We start from the raw sequence: 21,088 nt of genomic DNA on the forward strand, positions 1-21,088 counted from the left end.
TATCCTAAAGTTATTGCAGAAAATAGTATAGGAATATACTTACAAAGATTTTCACTGAAAAATTATCATTTATGTGCTCCAATAAAATTGTGGTTTAATAAATCTCCCTGCCTTCATAAAACAGTTTTGTTCAACTATTCAAAAGTATCAGAATTATCTTTGTATTCTAGTATGGAAAGAGGTATAACATTTATTATTTAGCAATGAAAGCAAGTTGTGTGTGGAAAACTTTAAAAATTGGAATGGATATTAGTATTTTGTTAAGAATAGGTACTGAGGCCCTACTTTGATGTGATACATTAAGCGAGTATCATATTCTTTAAAATAATAATCATTAATATATGTCAGTGTACAGCATTATAATTTTTGACATCTGTATGTATACTACAAGTCTAATTGCCATCCATACCACAGTTCTAATTGCTATATATCATACCAACTTTTAGTCCCACCAAGCAGTGTTTGAGGATTCTTTTTTCTTTACATCATCTCCAACATTTGTTTCTGCTTGTCTTTTTATTTTTTATTTATTTATTTTTTTCCTGGGGCTGCTTGTCTTTTTAAAAATTGCCTTTGCAATAGGTGAGAGGTGATACCTCATAGTGCTATTGATTTGCATTTTCCTAATAATTGATGATGTTGAACATCTATTCATGTGCCTTTTTACTGTCTTTGGAAAAATGTCTATTCCTATCTTCTGCTCATTTTTTCAATTGGACAGTTTGATTCTTGTTATTGAATTATATGAGTTTTTTTTTTTATATGTTTTGGATGTTAACCTCTTAACAAATATATTGTTTACAAATATCTTCTCCCATTCAGTGAATTGTCTTTTTATTTTGATGATGTTTTGCCTTGTTGTGCAGAAGCTTTTGTTTGATGGATTCCCGTTTGTTTATTTTGGCTTTTGTTTCCCTTCACTTTGGAGTCAGGTTCACAAAAGTATTGCTTGTATTTTTCTTTTTTTTGTCCTTGCTTAATTTTGATATCTGTTGTAGTAGTGGCTTTGTAAAATACGTTTGGAAGATTCATGTCTTCGGTTTGTTGGAAGACTTTGTGAAGGATAGGTATTAAATCTTCTCTGAATGTATTGTAGAATATGTCAGTGAAGCCATCTGGTCCTGGGCTTTTGTTTTTGGAAAAGTTTTGATTACTGGTTTAATCTCCTTACTAGTAATTGTTCTATTCAGATTTTCTACATCATTAAGATTCAGTCTGAGAAGATTGTATGTTTTTAGGAGTTTATCCATTTCTTCTAGATTGTCCAATTCATTGGTATATAGGTGTATATAGTCGTCTCTTATGAACCTTTGTCTTTCTGTGGTATCAGCTGAAACTTCCCTTTCATCTCTGTATTTGTTTTCTCTCTTTTTATGATGAGTTAGCTAAATGTTTGTCAATTTTGTTTATCTTAAAAGAACCAGCTCTTAGTTTCATTGATCTTTTCTATTTTTTTAGTCTCTTTTTCATTTATTTTTGCATGGATCTCTATTATCCTACCTTCTTATAATTTGGGGCTTTCACATGTTCTTTTTATAGTTCTTAAGTGTTAAGTTAGATTGTTTATTTGGGATTTATCTTGTTTCTTGAGGTATACCTGTCTTGCTGTGACCTGGCATTTAGAACTGTTTTTGCTGCCATCCAATGGATTTTGCTATATCGCATTTCTGTTTTCCTTTGTTTCTAGATTTTTTTTTTTTAATTTTTTTCTAAAAATAAAGTATGTTTTAAAGTCTTAAGTTAAAGTCTGTTTTGTCTGATATAAATATTGCCCCAGCTTTTTCTTTTTGTTATAATTTACATGGAACAGCTTTTCCCATCTGCTCACGTTCAGTACACTCATCTTTAGATCTGCGTCTTCTATGGGCAGCATATAGATGGGTCCTGTTTTTTGTTTCCTTATAGATGTTATTTTTTTTTAATCCGTTCAGTCACTCTGTGTCTTTCAACTGGAACATTTATTCCATTTACTTTTAAAGTGATTATTGATGGGCATCTGCTTATTGCCATTTTATATGTATTATTTGGATATTTTATGGTTCTTTTCTATACGTTTCTTATTTTTTTTTGCATTTGGTAGTTTTCTTTAGTGTTATATTTATATTCCTTTTTCAATTATTTTGCATATTTACTGTAAGTTAATTCCTTATGATTACCATGAGGATTACATATGACATTCTGTAAGTAGTAGGCTTATGTTAAGTTGGCAGCAATTTAGATACAAACATATTCCAAAGCTTCATATTTTACTCCATCACCCCCCCATATTTTATACTTTTGATGCCACGTTTTAAATTTTTTAATTTTATGCATTCCTTAAATTATTATTATAATTGTAGTTTCTTTTTCCTACCTTTGTCTTTTAACCTTTATGCTTCCTTTATAAGTGAGTGACCTTTATTACTGGATTGGCCAAAAAATTTGTTTGGGATTTTCCATTGCAACTTATGGACAAACCTGAACAAACTTTTTGACCAACCCAATATATACTTACCTTTTTCAGTGAGAGTTTTACTTTGTAAGTTATCCTGTTATTAACTAATGAAATTTGTTTTAACCTTAAATAAATCCTTTTAATACTTCTTGTAGGCACAGTTTAGTGGTGATGAAATCTTTTAGCTTATTTTACCTGTAAAACTCTTGGCATCTCCTTCAATTCTGAATGATAACCTTTCTGTGGAGAGGCGGCTTCTTGGCAGTTTTTTTTTTTTCTTCCTTTCAGTTCTTAGACTATGTCATGGCACTTTCTTCTGGCCTGGAAAGTTTCTGCTGAAAAATTCTGCTTATAGCCTTATGAGGTTTTTCTTCTACATTAGTCCTTTTGCTCTTGCTCCTTTTAGGATTTTTTTTCTTTTTTATTAACATTTCCCATGTTTTATTATAATGTGTCTTGGTATATGTCTCTGGACTTATCCTATTAAAACTATTTGTGCCTCGTGGACTTAGACATCTTTTTCCTTCCCCAGGTTAAGGAAATTTTCAACTACCATTTCTTCAGATATGTTTTTCTCACTCTTTTTCTCTTTTTTCTCCTTCTGGGGTACCTAAAATGCAAATGATACTGTGTTTAATATTGTCCCAAAGTTGTGTTATGGTATCTTCACTTCTTTAGTTTTTTCATTTTGCTGCTCTGTAGAGATGATTCTCATTGTATCTCCATTCTACTTAGTTATTTTTCTGTAGTTTTATTTTATTCTTTCAGATGGAACACATTCCTCTTTTCATTTTGGCGAATTTTTTGTTTTTGTTTCTATGTATTAGGCATATCAATTAACTCCCAGTCTTAAAGGAATGACTTTATTTAGAAGATGTCCTGTGAGGCTCAGAACAGTGCTGCCTGGGCACGGAGCCAGACACTCAGTGGGTGCGCCTTATGTGGGCTGCTCTCTGCTTTGGTAGAGCAGGGACAGCTGTGGCGGCATGGGGAGCAGCGCTGCACGTGGACTGCAGCTGCCGTGGGTGCTAGTGGTTGGGGCCACTGATTGGCTGGATAAGAGGCCCCAGCAGAGGTACAGAAGCAAGTGGGACTATTATCAGGGCAGAGCATGGAGAATCCCAAAATGGCACATACCAACTGCTGCTGGTGCTGCTAAGTCATTTCAGTCGTGTCCGACTCTGTGCGACCCCATAGACCGCAGCCCACCAGGCTCCCCCGTTCCTGGGATTCTCCAGGCAAGAACGCTGGAGTGGGTTACCACTTCCTTCTCCAGTGCATGAAAGTGAAAAGTGAAGGTGAAGTCGCTCAGTCGTGTCCAACTCTTCGCGACCCCATGGACTGCAGCCTACCAGGCTCCTTCACCCATGGGATTTTCCAGGCAAGAGTACTGGAGTAGGGTGCCATTGCCTTCTCCACATACCAGCTGCAGATATTAGTAAAGCAGCCTGATATCACATAAGTACTTACTGACAGTATAAGTACCGTATTCTTTCATTTTGTTATATTATTTCTTTTTATGTTATTATAGAAATAATAATAATACCATTTTAAAGAGTTTTATAAAAGTAAGAGTAAATAAATATGGAAATTACTTATCGCATTGCCTGGGTCAACTCAATAGATTTTAGCTAGCAGTATTCCTGTCATATATATTTTATATATGCAAATATACTAATAATCACCATCCCTGGAAAATATGTGAGTGTGGGAATAGAAATAGAGAGGAAGGATAGAGGATATCAATTTTGCTTAGTTCTTTATTGTGGGAGTTCTTAATGATAAGTATAGGCTCTTTAATTATAAATCATAAATATTGTACTTTAAATGCTTAATTTTTCACAAAATATTTATTTAGGACCTTATATGGACAAGGAGCATTCTGAAAAATGTATAGAAGTACATAATCCTCTGATACAGTGTTCTTATTATATTTAACTTAAAACATTGAAATCAATAGAAGTAATGTATGGGAGGGTATGATAATTGAATCTACTGTAAGCTGAAGAGCACTAATGCTTAATATAATCAAGAAAAAGACACTAAATGATTGAAAACTTTCACTATGACACTCTTATTTTCTCAGCCCCTTAAACAGCTCCCCCTTTCCCTTACGGTAGTCCTCATGTGACATTAGGCTGTCTTTCTCCTGTCACATCTGTTAAATTTAAATTGCTTAGCCATCAGTGTTTAAAGTGCAATAATAATCTCTCTCTTCCAAGAACTGTTTCTAACACTTCCCTAAACTTATGTAACTTCTTATCTTTCTGCAAAAACTATAAAAAACTACTCTTATTCCTTATGATATATCAGTCTTTCAAAGCTGAACATATAGCATTTTTTAAGAAAGATTATCCTTAATGGTGGGCCTCTCAGGTGGCAGTAGTGGTAAAGAACACACCTGCTGATGCAGGAGATGTAAGTGATGTGGGTTCAATCCCTGGATTAGGAAGATCCCCTGGAGAAGGTCATGGCAACCCACTCTAGAACTCTTGCCTGGAGAATCCCATGGACAGAAGAGCCTGGCGGACTATAGTCCATGGGCTCACAAAGGGTTGGAGACAACTGAAGCGATTTAACGTGCACATATGCATCCTTAATGGTGATCAGGTTAGTTTTCCCCCATCATTTTTCATGCTTTCATTATATCACACTCAGCCCTTGTCACTTCCTGAATAGCACACAACAGCTTTTAACATCCTCATACTCAATATCCCAAGGCCTGGGCAGTTGAGTAATTCCTTTTGGTGATGAGCATACCTACTCTGCTTCAAGTGATACCTAAGCTTTTACTCTCTTTTAGCCTCTTGACTTGGAGAAGGAAATGGCAACCCACTCCAGTGTTCTTGCCTGGAAAATCCCAGGGACGGGGGAGCCTGGTGGGCTGCTGTCTATGGGGTCACACAGAGTCGGACATGACTGAAGTGACTTAGCAGCAGCAGCCTCTTGACTGGACTATGTTTATTTACCAAGAGCAATAAAAACTAAGGTGGGCTTTAGTGCCAAGTTTCTTATCTATTACTTCTCTATTATTTACTGTCATTTGCATATGATATTCTCAGTTATTCAATGATAATCTGATTTTATGTCCAACTTCTTACATATACAAATTTTATGATGTAAATATAACTAAATATTTGAAATTCTGGCAGAATTTTACCAAGGACAGTGAATGACTTCATTGATTATTCTACAGCACTTTGAAAAGTGTAACACAATTCAGCCTAGAACTTTCCCAAAGGACTTTCTATCAAAAATGATTAGTCAGGACTCCAGTCCTAGCTCTCAGACTGCGATGTCTATACCATTCTCCAGACTAAAGCACCAAGGCTCCCTTGAAGAAATGGCTTATTTTAGGACTGGGGAAGAAAATAGGCAAGATGAGCCTGAAACATTGTTCTATTGCCTGAGAATAAAGTGACTAAACATACACACACATAAACAGGTTGATAGGCGAGCTTCCCTGGCAGCTTAGCTGGTAAAGACCTGCAATGCGGGAGACCCTTTTTCAGTCTCTAGATTTGGAAGATCCCCTGGAGAAAGGAATGGCTATCTACTCCAATATTCTTGCCTGGAGAATTTCATGGACAGAAGAATCTAGTGGGCTTCAGTCCATGGGTCACAAAGAATCAGACCCAGCTGACCACTTCACTTCACTTTAATGATGTTGAGAAACTAAGAGTCACCAGAAGCCAAAACTGGAATAACTTGAGTAGGAAAATAAAATTATATTGCATTATAACCCAAAGTATAAAATAAATATCCATTGGTCTATACTTACATAAGTGAATGATTGAGTAAATAAACAGCTTTGTGAGGAGAGAAAAATTTCCTGTACAGAAGACTTCAAAATAATGTATGTAATCCTTAGCATTCAGGAGGATCATTGTAACTTAAGTGTGGACTATACACAGTGACTTGCCTTCAAACACTGTAGTGTGGAAAGTGGGAAAGAAGAGAAACTTTACAGTGGAGAAACATGATAAACATGACCTCAGCCAGGTAATTAAGGTCAAGATCAACAGTGATAAACTATATTAATAGTATGTAGTGAGAAATGCACTTTTCCTGTGATGCTCCTCCACACAAGACCAAACCCCATAACTCCAGTCTGATAATGAGGAAGAAAATTCAATAAAATTCCAGTAGAGTGTAATTCTAAAAAAAATAGCTGACCAGGAAACCTTAAAACTGCCAAACTCATCAGAAACAAAGAAAGTCCAAAAACTTAGCACAACAAAGGAGAATCTAAAAAGACACGGGGAACCTGAATGTGATCCTAGAAGAGAAAAATACATTAAATAAAAATGAAGATAATCTGAAAAAGTACGAACTTTAGCTAACAATAATATATTGATATTGCTTCATTATTATAATATGCATAATAATAATACATAGTAATGTATCAATAGTGTTTCAATTAAACTTCATTAATAATCTTATTATTAACATTAATAATGTCAGATTTTAATAATAGGACAACTATACATAATATATGGGAACATATACATATATGTTAGAACTTTCTATTCTATATTCTCAATTTTTCTACATTAAAGTCTCAATTTTTCTACAAATTTCAAACTGTCCCAAAATATAAAGCATATTTGGAAAATACAGTCATAACTATAAAAAAGTCTTGTAGATTTTCTAGACCTCATCACTACCACCTTTATAGAAAATTCTTCTTTCTATCAGGGAGAAGACATTTCAACAGTTCTAACTGTCATATGCATCTTTTTTGTTGAAGATTTTAAACCTAAGTTCAGAGATTTAGTTAGGTCTAATCAAAGATTTGAAAATAAACAGCATCCACTCAGAATTACAAATGTTTGCTGAGCACTTTCTACAAACTTTTGCTCAGAAAAAGAAAAAAATTAGAGACCAAAATAATAGCTCTTAAGGTTAAGTGATGGAACAACCCAATAACACTGGCCTAGTCTATACAAAGACACTGATTTTTTCATAAAAGAACACTAAAAGAAATATTTTGTTGTTTTAGCTGAAAAGATAGAATTCAAAAGCACACAAATTACAGTCTTTATATGACAGAATGATGCTTTTCTATCATAATTGTCTTTAATATGAGCAAGAAATGTCCATGTAATTGCCATAATAGAATATTCCCTTTTTATTTGACTCTATTACCAATCCCATCACTATCCATCATTCATTACTTAGAGTAAGATAATGATTTTAAATTCTCAGAACTCAAATACACCTAACATTCTGCTTTAGCTTCATACACTTTCTATTTCCAAAGGCAGTCTCTGGATTGCCTTACTAAACTTTTCTGCTTATTGATTCTGATTCTATATTCTTCCCAAGGGTTATTTGTTTTTATTTTATTGTTAGTAATAGTTATTCAATGTTTATCAATATTGATTTGTGTCATTTTTAATCATTAACTTTTTGGATATGACATTAAATAACATTTTTATTAATATAAGTGTACTTGATGTAAAATGGTTTATAAATTATAGGTATATTATACTCACAATTTTTAAATAGTACACTCCATTCTTAGTTATTATAAAATATTGGGTATATTCCTGGTGTTATATATTTTTATAGCTTATTTTATACATAATAATTTGTTAACTCTTAATCTCCTATATCCATCTGCCATTCTCTTTGCAACTCCCCAGTGATAACCACTAGGCTGTTCTCTATATCTGTGAATCTTCTTCTTTTATGGTATGTTCACTAGCTTGTTGCATTTTTAGATTCTGCAAGTAAGTAAAATCACACAGTGTTTGTCTTTCTCTGTCAGACTGTCACTTACCATAATCCCCTCCAAGTCCATCCATGTTTTTGCAAATGGAAGTCAAATGTTCTAGTAATCAGGAAAATAAAATTTTAAATCTAAACATGAAACTATCTAGCTATTAATTGAAAGTCATATATATCAAAAATCAGGAATAATTTAAATTGAATGAAAAATACAATCAATAGGTACCAACACTGAGATGAAAAAGATAATAGAATTATCTGAGAAAGACTTTAGAAGTAGCCATCACTGACATATTTTATATCCAACAATTGCACACAATTTCAAACATTTTAAAGCATCACTAAATAAAACATATAAAGAAATGAATGAAAAATAAACAAGAAACTATAGCAAAAATCAACAAAACTAAAAGCTGGTCTTTGAGAAGATAAATAAAACAGGCAAACCATTAGCCAGACTCGTCAAGAAAAAAGGGAGGAGAATCAAGTCAACAAAATTAGAAATGAAAATGGAGAGATCGCAACAGAAAACACAGAAATACAAAGGATCATAAGAGACTACTATCTGCAGCTATATGCCAAGAAAATGGACAACTTGGAAGAAATAGACAAATTCTTAGAAAAGTATAACTTTCCAAAACTGAGCCAGGGAGAAATAGAAAATCTTAACAGACCCATCACAAGCACAGAAATTGAAACTGTAATCAGAAATCTTCCAACTAAAGCCCAGGACCTGATGGCTTCACAGGTGAATTCAACCAAAAATTTAGAGAAGAGCTAACACCTATCCTACTCAAACTCTCCCAGAAAATTGCAGAGGAAGGTAAACTGCCAAACTCACTCTATGAGGCCATAATCACAGTAGTACCAAAACCAGACAAAGATGCCACACAAAAAAAGAAAACTACAGGCCAATATCACTGATGAACATAGATGCAAAGATCCTCAACAAAATTCTAGAAAACAGAATTCAACAACATACTAAAAAGATCATACATCATGACCAAGTGGGCTTTATCCCAGGGATGCAAGGATTCTTCAATATTTGCAAATCAATCAATTTCATTAACAAATTGAAAGATAAAAACCACATGATTATCTCAATAGATGCAAAGAAAACCTTTGACAAAATTCAACATCCATTTATGATAAAAACCCTCCAGAAAGCAGGCATAGAAGGAACATTCCTCAACATAATAAAAGCCACATATGATAAACCCACAGCAAGCATTATCCACAATGGTGATTAATTGAAAGCATTTCCCCTGAAGTCAGGAAGGGTGCCCACTCTCACCACTACTATTCAACATAGTTTTGGAAGGTTTAGGCACAGCAATCAGAGAAGAAAAAGAAATAAAAGGAATCCTGATTGGAAAAGAAGTAAAGCTTTCACCATTTGCAGATAACATGATCCTCCACATAGGAAACCCTAAAGACACCACCAGAAAATTACTAGAGCTAATCAATGAGTATAATAAAGTTTCAGAAAGGATATAAAATTAATATGCAGAAATCCCTTTCATTCCTATACACTGCTGCTGCTGCTGCTTAGTTGCTTCAGTCGTGTCCGACTCTGTGCGACCCCATAGACGGCAGCCCACCAGGCTCCCCCGTCCCTAGGATTCTCCAGGCAAGAACACTGGAGTGGGTTGCCATTTCCTTCTCCAATGCATGAAGGTGAAAGGTGAAAGTGAAGTCACTCAGTCGTGTCCGACTCTTAGCGACCCCATGGACTGGAGCCTACCAGGCTCCTCCATCCATGGGATTCTCCAGGCAAGAGTACTGGAGTGGGGTGCCATTGCCTTCTCCATCCTATACACTAACAATGAGAAAACAGAGAAATTAAGGAAACAATTCCATTCCCCATTGCAACGAAAAGAATAAAATACTTAAGAATAAATCTGCCTAAAGAAAAAAAAAAAAAAAGACCTATACATAGAAAACTATAGAACACTGATAAAAAAAATCAAAGATGACACAATAGATGGAGAAATATACCATGTTCATGGGTCAGAAGAATCAATATAGTGAAAATGAGTATAAAACTCAAAGCAATCTATAGATTCAATGCAATCCCTATCAAGCTACCAATGGTATTTTTCAGAGAAGTAGAACAAATACTTTCACAATTTTTATGAAAAATACAAAAAACCTTGAACAGCCAAAGTAATCTTGAGAAAGAAGAAAGGAACTGGAGGAATCAACCTGCCTGACTTCAGACTATACTACAAAGCCATAGTCATCAAGACAGTATGGTACTGGTACAAACACAGAAATATGGATCAATAGAACAAAACAGAAAGCCCAGAGATAAATCCACGCACCTATGGACACCTTATCTTTGACAAAGGAGGCAAGAATATACAATGGAGAAAAGATAATCTCTTTAACAAGTGGTGCTGGAAAAACTGGTCAACTACCTGTAAAAGAATGAAACTGGAACACTTTCTAACACCATACACAAAAATATACTCAAAATGGATTAAGATCTAAATGTAACCAGAAACTATAAAACTCTTAGAGGAAGACATAGGCAAAACAGTCTCTAACATAAATCACAGCAGGATCCTCTATGACCCACCTCCCAGAATAATGGAAATAAAAGCTAAAGTAAAGAAATGGGACCTAATTAAATTTAAAAGCTTTTGCACAATAAAGGAAACTATAAACAAGATGAAAAAAATAGCCTTCAGAATGGGAGAAAATAATAGCAAATGAAATAGATGACAAAGAATTAATCTCAAAAATATACAAGCAGCACATGAAGCTCAATACCAGAAAAATAAATGACGTAAACTGGGGAGGGAGATGGGAGGGAGTTTCAAAAGGGAGGGGATATATATACCTATGGCTGATTCCTGTTGAGGTTTGACAGAAATCAGCAAAATTCTGTAAAGCAATTATCCTTCAATAAAAAAAAAATTAATTGAAAAATAAATCCTGAAGAAAATGTCCATCAGTATTTTCCAAAAAAAAGAAAAAGGCCAAAGAACTAAACAAACATTTCTCCAAAGAAGACATGCAGATGGCTAACAAACACATGAAAAGATGCTCAACATCACTCATTATCAGAGAAATTCAGATCAAAACCACAATGAGGTACCATCTCATGCTGGTCAGAATGGTTACCATCAAAAAGTCTACAAAAAATAAATGCTGGAGGGGATGTGGAGAAAAAGGGAACCCTCTTACACTGTTGGTGGGAATGCAAACTAGTACAGCTACTATGGAGAACAGTGTGGAAATTCCTTAAAAAACTAGAAATAGAACTGCCATATGACCCAGCAATCCCACTGCTGGGCAAACACACCAAGGAAACCAGAATTGAAAGAGACACATATACCCCAATGTTCATTACAGCACTGTTTATAATAGCTAGGACATGGAAGCAAGCTAGATATCCATCTGCAGATGAATGGATAAGAAAGCTGTGGTACATATACACAATGGAATATTACTCAGTTATTAAAAAGAATGCATTTGAATCAGTTCTAATGAAGTAGATGAAACTGGTGCCTATTATGCAGAGTGAAGTAAATCAGAAAGAAAAACAGCAATACAGTATATAAATGCATATATATGGAATTTAGAAAGATGGTAATGATGACCCTATATGCAAGACAGAATAAGAGACATAGCTATAAAGAACAGACTTTTAGACTCTGTGGGAGAAGGCAAGGGTGGGATGATTTGAGAGAATAGCATAGAAACATGTCTATTACCATATGTGAAATAGATCACCAGTCCAAATTTGATGCATGAAACAGGGTAGTCATGGCCAGTGCACTGGGAAAACCCTGAGGGATGGGGTGGGGAGGGAGATGGGTGGGGGGTTTGATAAGGGGGACGCATGTACACCCATGACTGATTCATGTCAATGTATGGCAAAGACTACTAAAATATTTTAAAGTAATTAGCCTCCAATTAGAATAAATTAATTAAAAATATATTTTTAAAAATGAACATTTTTGAATTTGAAATACAATATAAACCAAAATGAAAAGCAAAATAAGACCACAGAATGGAGGGCACTGAGAGAGAATCAGTGAACTTGGGGATAGAGTAGATAAGTGAAGTAAAGTTTCTGATGAAATGTTACCATCAGTAGAATGTGGTAAGCTATGTGTATATAATTATATAATTAAGTGCTTAGAGTAAGTGACTTATAAAGTTATTCAAAGAAATACACTCAAAAGCACTGTAGATAAATAAAAATGTAATTAAAAAAACATTCACATAACCCACAGAAGTCTGGAAGAAAACAAATCACAGAAAAAATAATCATAAGTAAAATACATAAAAACAAAAATTTTAATGGTAACCTTGATCCCTAACAGGTTTATAATTATAATAAATGTAAATGGCTTAATATATAATTCAAATGAGCAATGTTAGCATAATTAATTGAGAAACAGGACTCAAGAGTTTGCTGTTTTTTAAGCTCATTTCAAATATAACAATTCAGACAGGTTGAAAGTACAAGGATATCAGATTTATACCATGTAAACATTAACCAATATTGCCAGAACTATCAATAACCTCAGATATGCAGGTGACACCACCTTTATGGCAGAGTGTGAAGAGGAACTAAAAAGCCTCTTGAAAAAAGTGAAAGAGGAGCGTGAAAAAGTTGGCTTAAAGCTCAGCATTCAGAAAACTAAGATCATGTCATCTGGTCCCATGACTTCATGGGAAATAGATGGGGAAACTGTGCAAACAGTGTCAGGCTTTATTTTGAGGGGGCTCCAAAATCACTGCAGATAGTGACTGCAGCCATGAAATTAAAAGACGCTTACTCCTTGGAAGGAAAGTTATGACCAACCTAGATAGCATATTCAAAAGCAGAGACATTACTTTGCCAACAAAGGTCCATCTAGTCAAGGCTATGGTTTTCCAGTGGTCATGTATGGATGTGAGAGTTGGACTGTGAAGAAAGCTGAACAGTGAAGAATTGATGCTTTTGAACTTTGGTGTTGGAGAAGACTCTTGAGAGTCCCTGGGACTGCAAGGAGATCCAACCAGTCCATCCTGAAGGAGATCAGTCCTGGGTGTTCATTAGAAGGAATGATGCTAAAGCTGAAACTCCAGTACTTTGGCCACCTCATGTGAAGGGTTGACTCATTTGAAAAGACCCTGATACTGGAGGTATTGAGGGCAGGAGGAGAAGGGGACGACGGAGGACGAGATGGCTGGATGGCATCACCGACCCGATGGACATGAGTTTGAGTGAACTCCGGGAGTTGGTGATGGACAGGGAGGCCTGGCATGCTGCAATTCATGTGGTCTCAAAGAGTCCAACACGACTGAACGACTGAACTGAACTGAAACATTAACCAAAGGGAAGCAGACGTGGATATGTTAACATCAGATATAGTTGACTTTAGAGCATAGGAAATTAGCAGTCAGAGAGGCACATGATATAATGATTAAAAGGGTTGATATACCAAGAAAACACAGCAATACTAATTATGTGTAAACCAAGCAAAAAACTGCAAAGCATATGAAAAAAAAATAGAACTGAAAGGAGATCAGACAATTTCACAGCTATAATTGGAGACCATAACACACTTTAAGTAACTCATAGGACAACTAGACAAAAATCAGTGAAAATATAAAAGAACTTGAGAAAACTATCAACCAACAAAAGTCGATCAACATTTTTAGAACACACCATTCAACAACAGCAGAATACACAATGTTTTAAGCAGTCAAAGAACATGTACTAAGATAGACCTTATCCTAGGCTATGAAATCGATATCAGAAAATGTAAAAGAACTGAAATCACAGTGTGTTCTCAAACCATACAAGAATCAAATTAGAGATTGATAATAGATAACTGGAAAACCACCAAACCCTTGAAAACTAAAGAATATGCTGTTAAATCACAATTTGGTGATTTGGGGGTCAAAGAGAAAGTCTCAAAGGAAATCTATAAATAAGTTGAAATGTATGAAAACAAAATAGGGTGTATCAAAATTTGTGGGACGTAGCACTACTTCGGGGATTCCCAGCGATGCTACTGGTAACCTGCTGTCAATGCCGGAGACATAAGAGATGTGGGCTCAATCCCTGGAGAGGGGCATGGCAACCCACTCCATTGTTCTTGCCAGGAGAATTGCATGGACAGAGGAGCTTAGTGGGATACATCCCATAGGGTCACGAGCAGTTGGACACAATAATGCATCAGGACCACTTTAGTGCTAAGAGAGAAATATATATCACAGCACGCATGTATAAGAAAGCAAAAAAAAAAAATCTCAATTCAATAATCTAAGCTGCCAACTCAATACCTAGAAAAACCATGAGCAAAATAACCCAAAGAACTCCTACAGAGGGATATAATAAGAGCAGGTATCAATGAAATTGAAAACAGTGAAACAGTAGAAAAAATCAATGAGACAGTTGGTTCTTTGAAAATATTTAATTGACAAACTTCTGACAAGGGTTTGGAATAAAGTAAGCTATCACTGAAGACCTGCAGATGTCAAAAAATATTCAAGGAATATACAAAATAATGCTTCATTAATAAGTTTGATAATTTAGATAAAATGGATCAGTTCTCAAAGCATGTGCTTTAAAATTCCAAAGGTACTTTCATTACATACTAAACAGTTGTTGCCAATCAGAGTTACCTGGATTTCATATGCTAAGAGTGTTCACTTTATTTTAGAGCAAATAGTATAGAAATTAAATAACAGAGATATGTATGTCCTGGAAGTTCAAAGAGTATTAAATAAATACTCTTATAAGACCCAGAAGTGCTTTAAAATGACTTGGCAAATTTCAGGTTTCTTAAATTTATTTCAGGTATAAATGGATATACTAAATATCCAGATAGAGTTAATGTCAACAATACAGAGAATTATGGGAAATGCATTCCATAGTTTTTTATCAAGTATATAGACTCTGTGACTAGCTCTGAACAGGCTACAGAAGTTATCAGAGGTTTATTTGGAAATTTACTGATAGGAAAATAGATATTTGTAAATATGAAGAACTACACTGAGGGAGTGCATGTGTTTAGTTGCTTCAGTCATTTCTAACTCTCTGTGAGTCAATCCTATAGACTCTAGCCAGCTAGGTGTCTCTGTCCATGGGGATTCTTCAGGCAAGAATACTGATGTGACTTGCTGTGTGCTCCTCCAGGGGATCTTCCTGACCCAGGGACTGAACCATCATCTCCTGTGGCTCCTGCACTGCAGGTGGATTCTTTACCACTGAGTCACCAGGGAAGCCCACACTGAAGGACTGTGCCATCCCAATTTACTTGAGTTGATGGAAGAGTTAAAATGGTACATTACCAAGGTATTCACTACTTTAGAAGTACGTAAAATAAAACCTTAAGTGGATTTGTTATATTATAAAGTTCTAGCAGTGGACACATGACTGGAAAAGGTCAGGTTTCATTCCAATCCCAAAGTAGAGCAATGTCAAAGAATATTCAAACTACCACACAATTGCACGCATCTCACACACTACCAAAGTAATGCTCAAAATTCTCCAAGCCAGGCTTCAACAAAACGTGAACTGTGAACTTCCAGATGTTCAAGCTGGTTTCAAAAAAGGCAGAGGAACCAGAGAACAAATTCCCAACATTTGTTGGATCATAGAAGAAGTAAGAGCATTCCAGAACAAAACATCTTCTTTATTGGTTACACCAAAGCTGTGTGGATCACAATAAACCATGGAAAATTCTGGAAGAGATGGGAATAGCAGACCACCTAACCTGCATCCTGAAAAATCTGTTTGCAGGTCAAGAAGCAACAGTTTGAACCGGACATGGAACAATGGAATGGTTCCAAATTAGGAAAGGAATACGTCAAGGTTGCATATTGTCACTCTGCTTATTTAACTGCTCTGCAGAGTACATCATGAGAAATGCTGGGCTGAATGAAGCACAAGCTGGAATCAAGATTGCTGGGAAGAATATCAGTAACCTCAATATGCAGATGACACCAAACTTATGGCAGAAAGCAAAGAACTAAAGAGCCTCTTGATGAAGGTGAAAGAAGAGAGTGAAAAAGTTGGCTTAAAACTCAACATTTAAATAACTAAGATCTTGGCATCTGGTCCCATCATTCCATGGCAAATAGATGGGGAAACAATAGAAACACTGAGAGCCTTTATTTACTTGGGCTCCAAAATCACTGCAGATGGTGACTGCAGCCATGAAATTAAAAGACGCTTGTTCCTTGAAGGAAAAACTATGACCAACCTAGACAGCATATTAAAAAGCACAGACAGTACTTTGCCAACAAAGGTCCATCTAGTCAAAGCTATCATTTTCCAATATTCATGTATGGATGTGAGAGTTGGATTATAAAGACAACTGAACACCGAATAATTAATGCTTTTGAACTGTGGTGTTTGTTGGAGAAGACTCTTGAGAGTCTCTTAGACTGCAAGGAGATCCAACCAGTCCATCCTAAAGGAGATCAGTCCTGAGTGTTCATTGGAGGGACTGATGTTGAGGCCGAAACTCCAATTCTTTGGCCACCTGATGCAAAGAACTGACTCATTGGAAAAGACCCTGATGCTGGAAAAGATTGCAGGCAAGAGGTGAAGGGGATGACAGAGGATGAGATGGTTGGATGGCATCACCAACTCGATGGACATGAATTTGAGCAATTTCCGGGAGTTGGTGATGGACAGGGAGGCCTGGCATGCTGCAGTCCATGGGGTTGCAAAGAGTTGGACACGACTGAGCAACTGAACAGAAAGTTCTAGTTATTTGAAATTTTTGAAGTCAAATTTGTCTTAATATATATTATTTTTATCTCATCAAAAATGACAGTATAAATGATCATAATTGACTATTACATAGTGTGTCAATAATAAATTAACTTGTTTCAGCATGATCTTGGTTTGTTTAAAAGGCAAATGATTCAACATCATAATAATACAAGTCTGTTCCCAAACCACTGATGCCAAATAGCTGAAATTGATAGGTTCTATGAAAACTGACAACATCTACTAGAAACAAAACCAAAAAAGAAATAGTGTCCTTTTCATCATAGGGAATTAGAATGCAAAAGTAAGAAATCATGAGGAACCTGGAATAACAGGCAAGTTTTGTCTTGGAGTACAAAATGAAACAGGATAAAGGCTAGCAGAGTTTTGTCAAGAGAACACACTGGTAATAGCAAATACCCTTTTCCAACAGCCCAAGAGACTCTACACATGGACATCACCAAATCGTCAATACTGAAATCAGATTGATTATGTTCTTAGCAGCTGAAGATGGAGAAGCTCTATACAGTCAGGGAAAACAAGACCTAAACTGCCTGTGGCTCAGATTATGTGCTCCTTATTGCAAAATTCAGGCTTAAATTGAAAATAAAGTAGGGAAAACCAGTAGACCATTCAAACATGACCTAAATCAAATGCTATAATCATAAGGTATTTGATTTAGGTAAAAAACAGTGGCAATGAACAATAGATTCAAGGGATTCGATCTGGTAGAGAGAGTGCCTAAAGAACTATGGATGGAGGTCCGTAATACTGTAGAGGAGGCATTGACCAAAATCATCCGAAAGAAAAAGAAATGCAAAATGACAAATTGGTTGTCTGAGGAAGCTTTAGAAATAGCTGAGTAAAGAAGATAAGTTGCCAGTCCAGGTTCGATGCACGATACTGGATGCTTGGGGCTGGTGTACTGGGACGACCCAGAGGGATGGAATGGGGAGGGAGGAGGGAGGAGGGTTCAGGATGGGGAACACATGTATACCTGTGGCGGATTCATTTTGATATTTGGCAAAACTAATACAATTATGTAAAGTTTAAAAATAAAATAAAATAAAAAAAAGAAGATAAGTGAAAAGAAAGGGAGAAAAGGAAAGATATACCCAACTGAATGAAGAGTTCCAGAGAAGAGCAAGGAGAGATAACAGTTCAGTTAAGTTGTTCAGTAGTGTCCAACTCTTTGCAACCCCATGATCTGCAGCACGCCAGGCCTCCCTGTCCATCATCAACTTCTGGAGATTGCTCAGACTCCTGTCCATTGAGTCAGTGATGCCATCCAACCATTTCATCCTCTGTTGGCAGGAGAAGGAGAGATAACAAGGCTTTCTTACATGAAAAATGCAGAGAAATAGAAGAAAACAATAGAATGGGAAAGACTAGAGCTCTCTTCTAGAAAATTAGAGATACCAAAGGAACATTTCATGCAAAGATGGGCAGGATAAAAGACAGAAACAGTAAGGACCTAACAGAAGCAGAAGTGATTAAGCAGATGGAAAGGAGAGAAACACATAGGTTCAAAAGTAAGGGAACATATGTGTACCTATGGTTATTTCTTGTTGAAGTATGGCAGAAATCCATCACAATATTGTAAAGTAATTATCCTCCAATTAAAAATAAAATTTAAAAAAAAGCAGATGGGACAAGAATACACAGAGGAACTCTACAAAGATGGTCTTAATGACCCAGATAACCACAATGGTGTGGTTACTCACCTCAAGCCAGACATCTTGGAGTGTGAGGTCAAGTGGTCCTTAGGAAGCATTAGTACTAACAAAGCTAGTGGAGGTAATGGAATTCCAGCTGAAGTACTTAAAAATCCTAAAAAGTGATGCTATCAAAGTGCTGCATTCAATATATCAGCAGATTTGGAAAATGCAACAGTGGCATCAATAGATAGCATCACCAGTTCAGTGGACATGAATTTGAGCAAATTCATGGAGATAATGAAGGACAGAAGAGCCTGGTGTGCTGCATTCCATGGGGTCGCAAAGAGTTGGACACACTTAGTGACTGAACACACAGCATTATTTTAGCATGAATCAATTACCAATAGTGCCTCAGTTGCCACTTTCTTTGCAAGATTATTTTGTAATAATTTACTATTTCCAGATTTTTTGTGAACATACTTAAACTCCACAAGCTTCTGTACTTCCTCAAAAAAGGCAATACTAAAATTCTTTGGATGAAAGAAAGCCTCATATATCTAAATTTCTATGTCTGTAGAATTTATAAACCAAATATGAATAACTAGATTTGAAAAAAAAGACATTTATTTGAAGGATACAAAAGGACATGTAATATAAATAACAGCTGAAAAATAAGACTTGGGAAGGAAAAGATATTTCTCTCATAGGGACCACTTAAGATTTCATTAAGACTCTGTCCTTGGAATAAAAGCATCTATATTATTTCCTTTCTGAACTCTATTCTTACTGGAAAGTAATAGAAGAAAAATTCCAATTTGTTTTGATGGCACAAATCTATCATTTCAGTAAAGAACAAAAGAAAATATCCTGATCTAAAGACCAACCATGTAGTAGATACAGAATTCTATAAAAGTATACTGAAATGATTTGAACTAAACCAAGAGAATGAATGCCGTGTGGCTAAAATGTAAAAAGCAAAACAGTTAATGAAGTTACCTCAAAAGACAAAGGAATAAAATTTGTGAACGTCTAGTCAGTACTCTTGCCTGGAAAATCCCATGGACAGAGGAGCCTGGTAGGCTCCAGTCCATGGGGTCGCTAAGAGTCGGGCATGACTGAGCAACTTCATTTTCACTTTTCACTTTCATGCATTGGAGAAGGAAATGGCAACCCACTCCAGTATTCTTGCCTGGAGAATGCCAGGGACAGAGGAGCCTAGTGGGCTGCCGTCCATGGGGTCGCACAGAGTCGGACACGACTGAAGCAACTTAGCAGCAGCAGTCAGTTAAGACGTCCCTATGTTGTTGTTGTTTAGTCACTAAGCCGTATCTGATTCTTTTGCCACCCCATGGACTGTAGCCCACCTGGCTCCTCTGTCCATGGGATTTCCCAGGCAAGAAGACTGGAATGAATTACCAGTTTCTTCTCCAGGGGATCTTCCTGACCCAAAGATTGAACCCATGTCTGCAATGACAGGCAGATTCCTTATTACTGAGCCACCTGGGAAACCCAAGATATCCTTATTCTACTGGATAAAACATTTATTTTAGTAATAATATTTAACAATAGGAAGTTTAAATAAACTGTTATTTCACCTTGAATGAAATACTTGCTGCTAAGTCGCTTCAGTTGTGTCTGACTCTGTGCGACCCCATAGACGGTAGCCCACCAGGCTCCCCCGTCCTGGGATTCTCCACGCAAGAACACTGGAGTGGGTTGCCATTTCCTTCTCCAATGCATGAAAGTGAAGTCGTTCAGTCCTGTCCGACTCTTCGCAACCCCATGGACTGCAGCCCAACAGGCTCCTCCGCCCATGGGATTTTCCAGGCAAGAGTACTGGAGTGGGGTGCCATTGCCTTCTCCGAATGAAATACTTAAACATGTCTGTATACTATGGTATAGTCATTTGTCAGTATTTCCTTGGGGTTTTTGGTACATTACAATAGTCCATTGGGAGTGTATGTGGATAAAGAAGGCAAGATTTTGGTAAAATATTTTCTTTCCCAACAAAGGAATAATAATAATATTGAAAACACTTACATTACTTCTGAAGAGAATTCTCAGTAAAGCCTTTTCCTTGTTTACTGATACTTGCTTTTAGGATTGCTGATGTGTGCTATCATATTGAGGGTTAGTTTACCTACTAAAAGGACAACTTAATTTACTCTCCTAAAGAATTCTAAATGCATAAGCCAGTACATTTGATACCCAGGTTGAAAAATAATCCAAAAATGGTATCTTCAGATTCAAATTCCCTTTTTTCCCTACTTGGATAAATAAGGCCATCAAAATGTCTCATTATTTTAAGCCAAAATATGAGGAGTCATATGTGACTCCTTCCTTTCCTTTATACCTAATTCTCATCTACAAGAAGTCACATTGTTCCTCCTTGAAAATAAAGGCTGAATCCGAACTGTTCTCTCCAGTTTTATAGTAATATCACCCCACTTCAGCCACCATAGGCTGCAATAGAGTCTTCTTGCTGTATTCCATTTTCTTACCTCTTTCCCACAGAGCAGTCAGTATGATCAT

At 36.1% G+C, this 21,088-nt stretch overlaps 1 protein-coding gene across 1 annotated transcript in view; it reads left to right on the forward strand.

Annotated features, from left to right (window-relative positions):
* Positions 1-3,420: 3,420 nt before the first annotated feature.
* The window catches only part of LOC129633282 (T-complex protein 1 subunit beta-like), a 55,794-nt gene continuing 38,126 nt past the window's right edge, over positions 3,421-21,088 (forward strand). Inside the window, exon 1 of the mRNA XM_055555220.1 lies at positions 3,421-3,509. Coding sequence (XP_055411195.1) covers positions 3,421-3,509 — 89 coding nt within the window. The remainder of the gene's footprint in view (positions 3,510-21,088) is intronic.

The sequence above is a fragment of the Bubalus kerabau genome, chromosome 1 (genome assembly GCF_029407905.1).
Source record: "Bubalus kerabau isolate K-KA32 ecotype Philippines breed swamp buffalo chromosome 1, PCC_UOA_SB_1v2, whole genome shotgun sequence".
Classification (NCBI taxonomy): domain Eukaryota; kingdom Metazoa; phylum Chordata; class Mammalia; order Artiodactyla; family Bovidae; genus Bubalus; species Bubalus kerabau.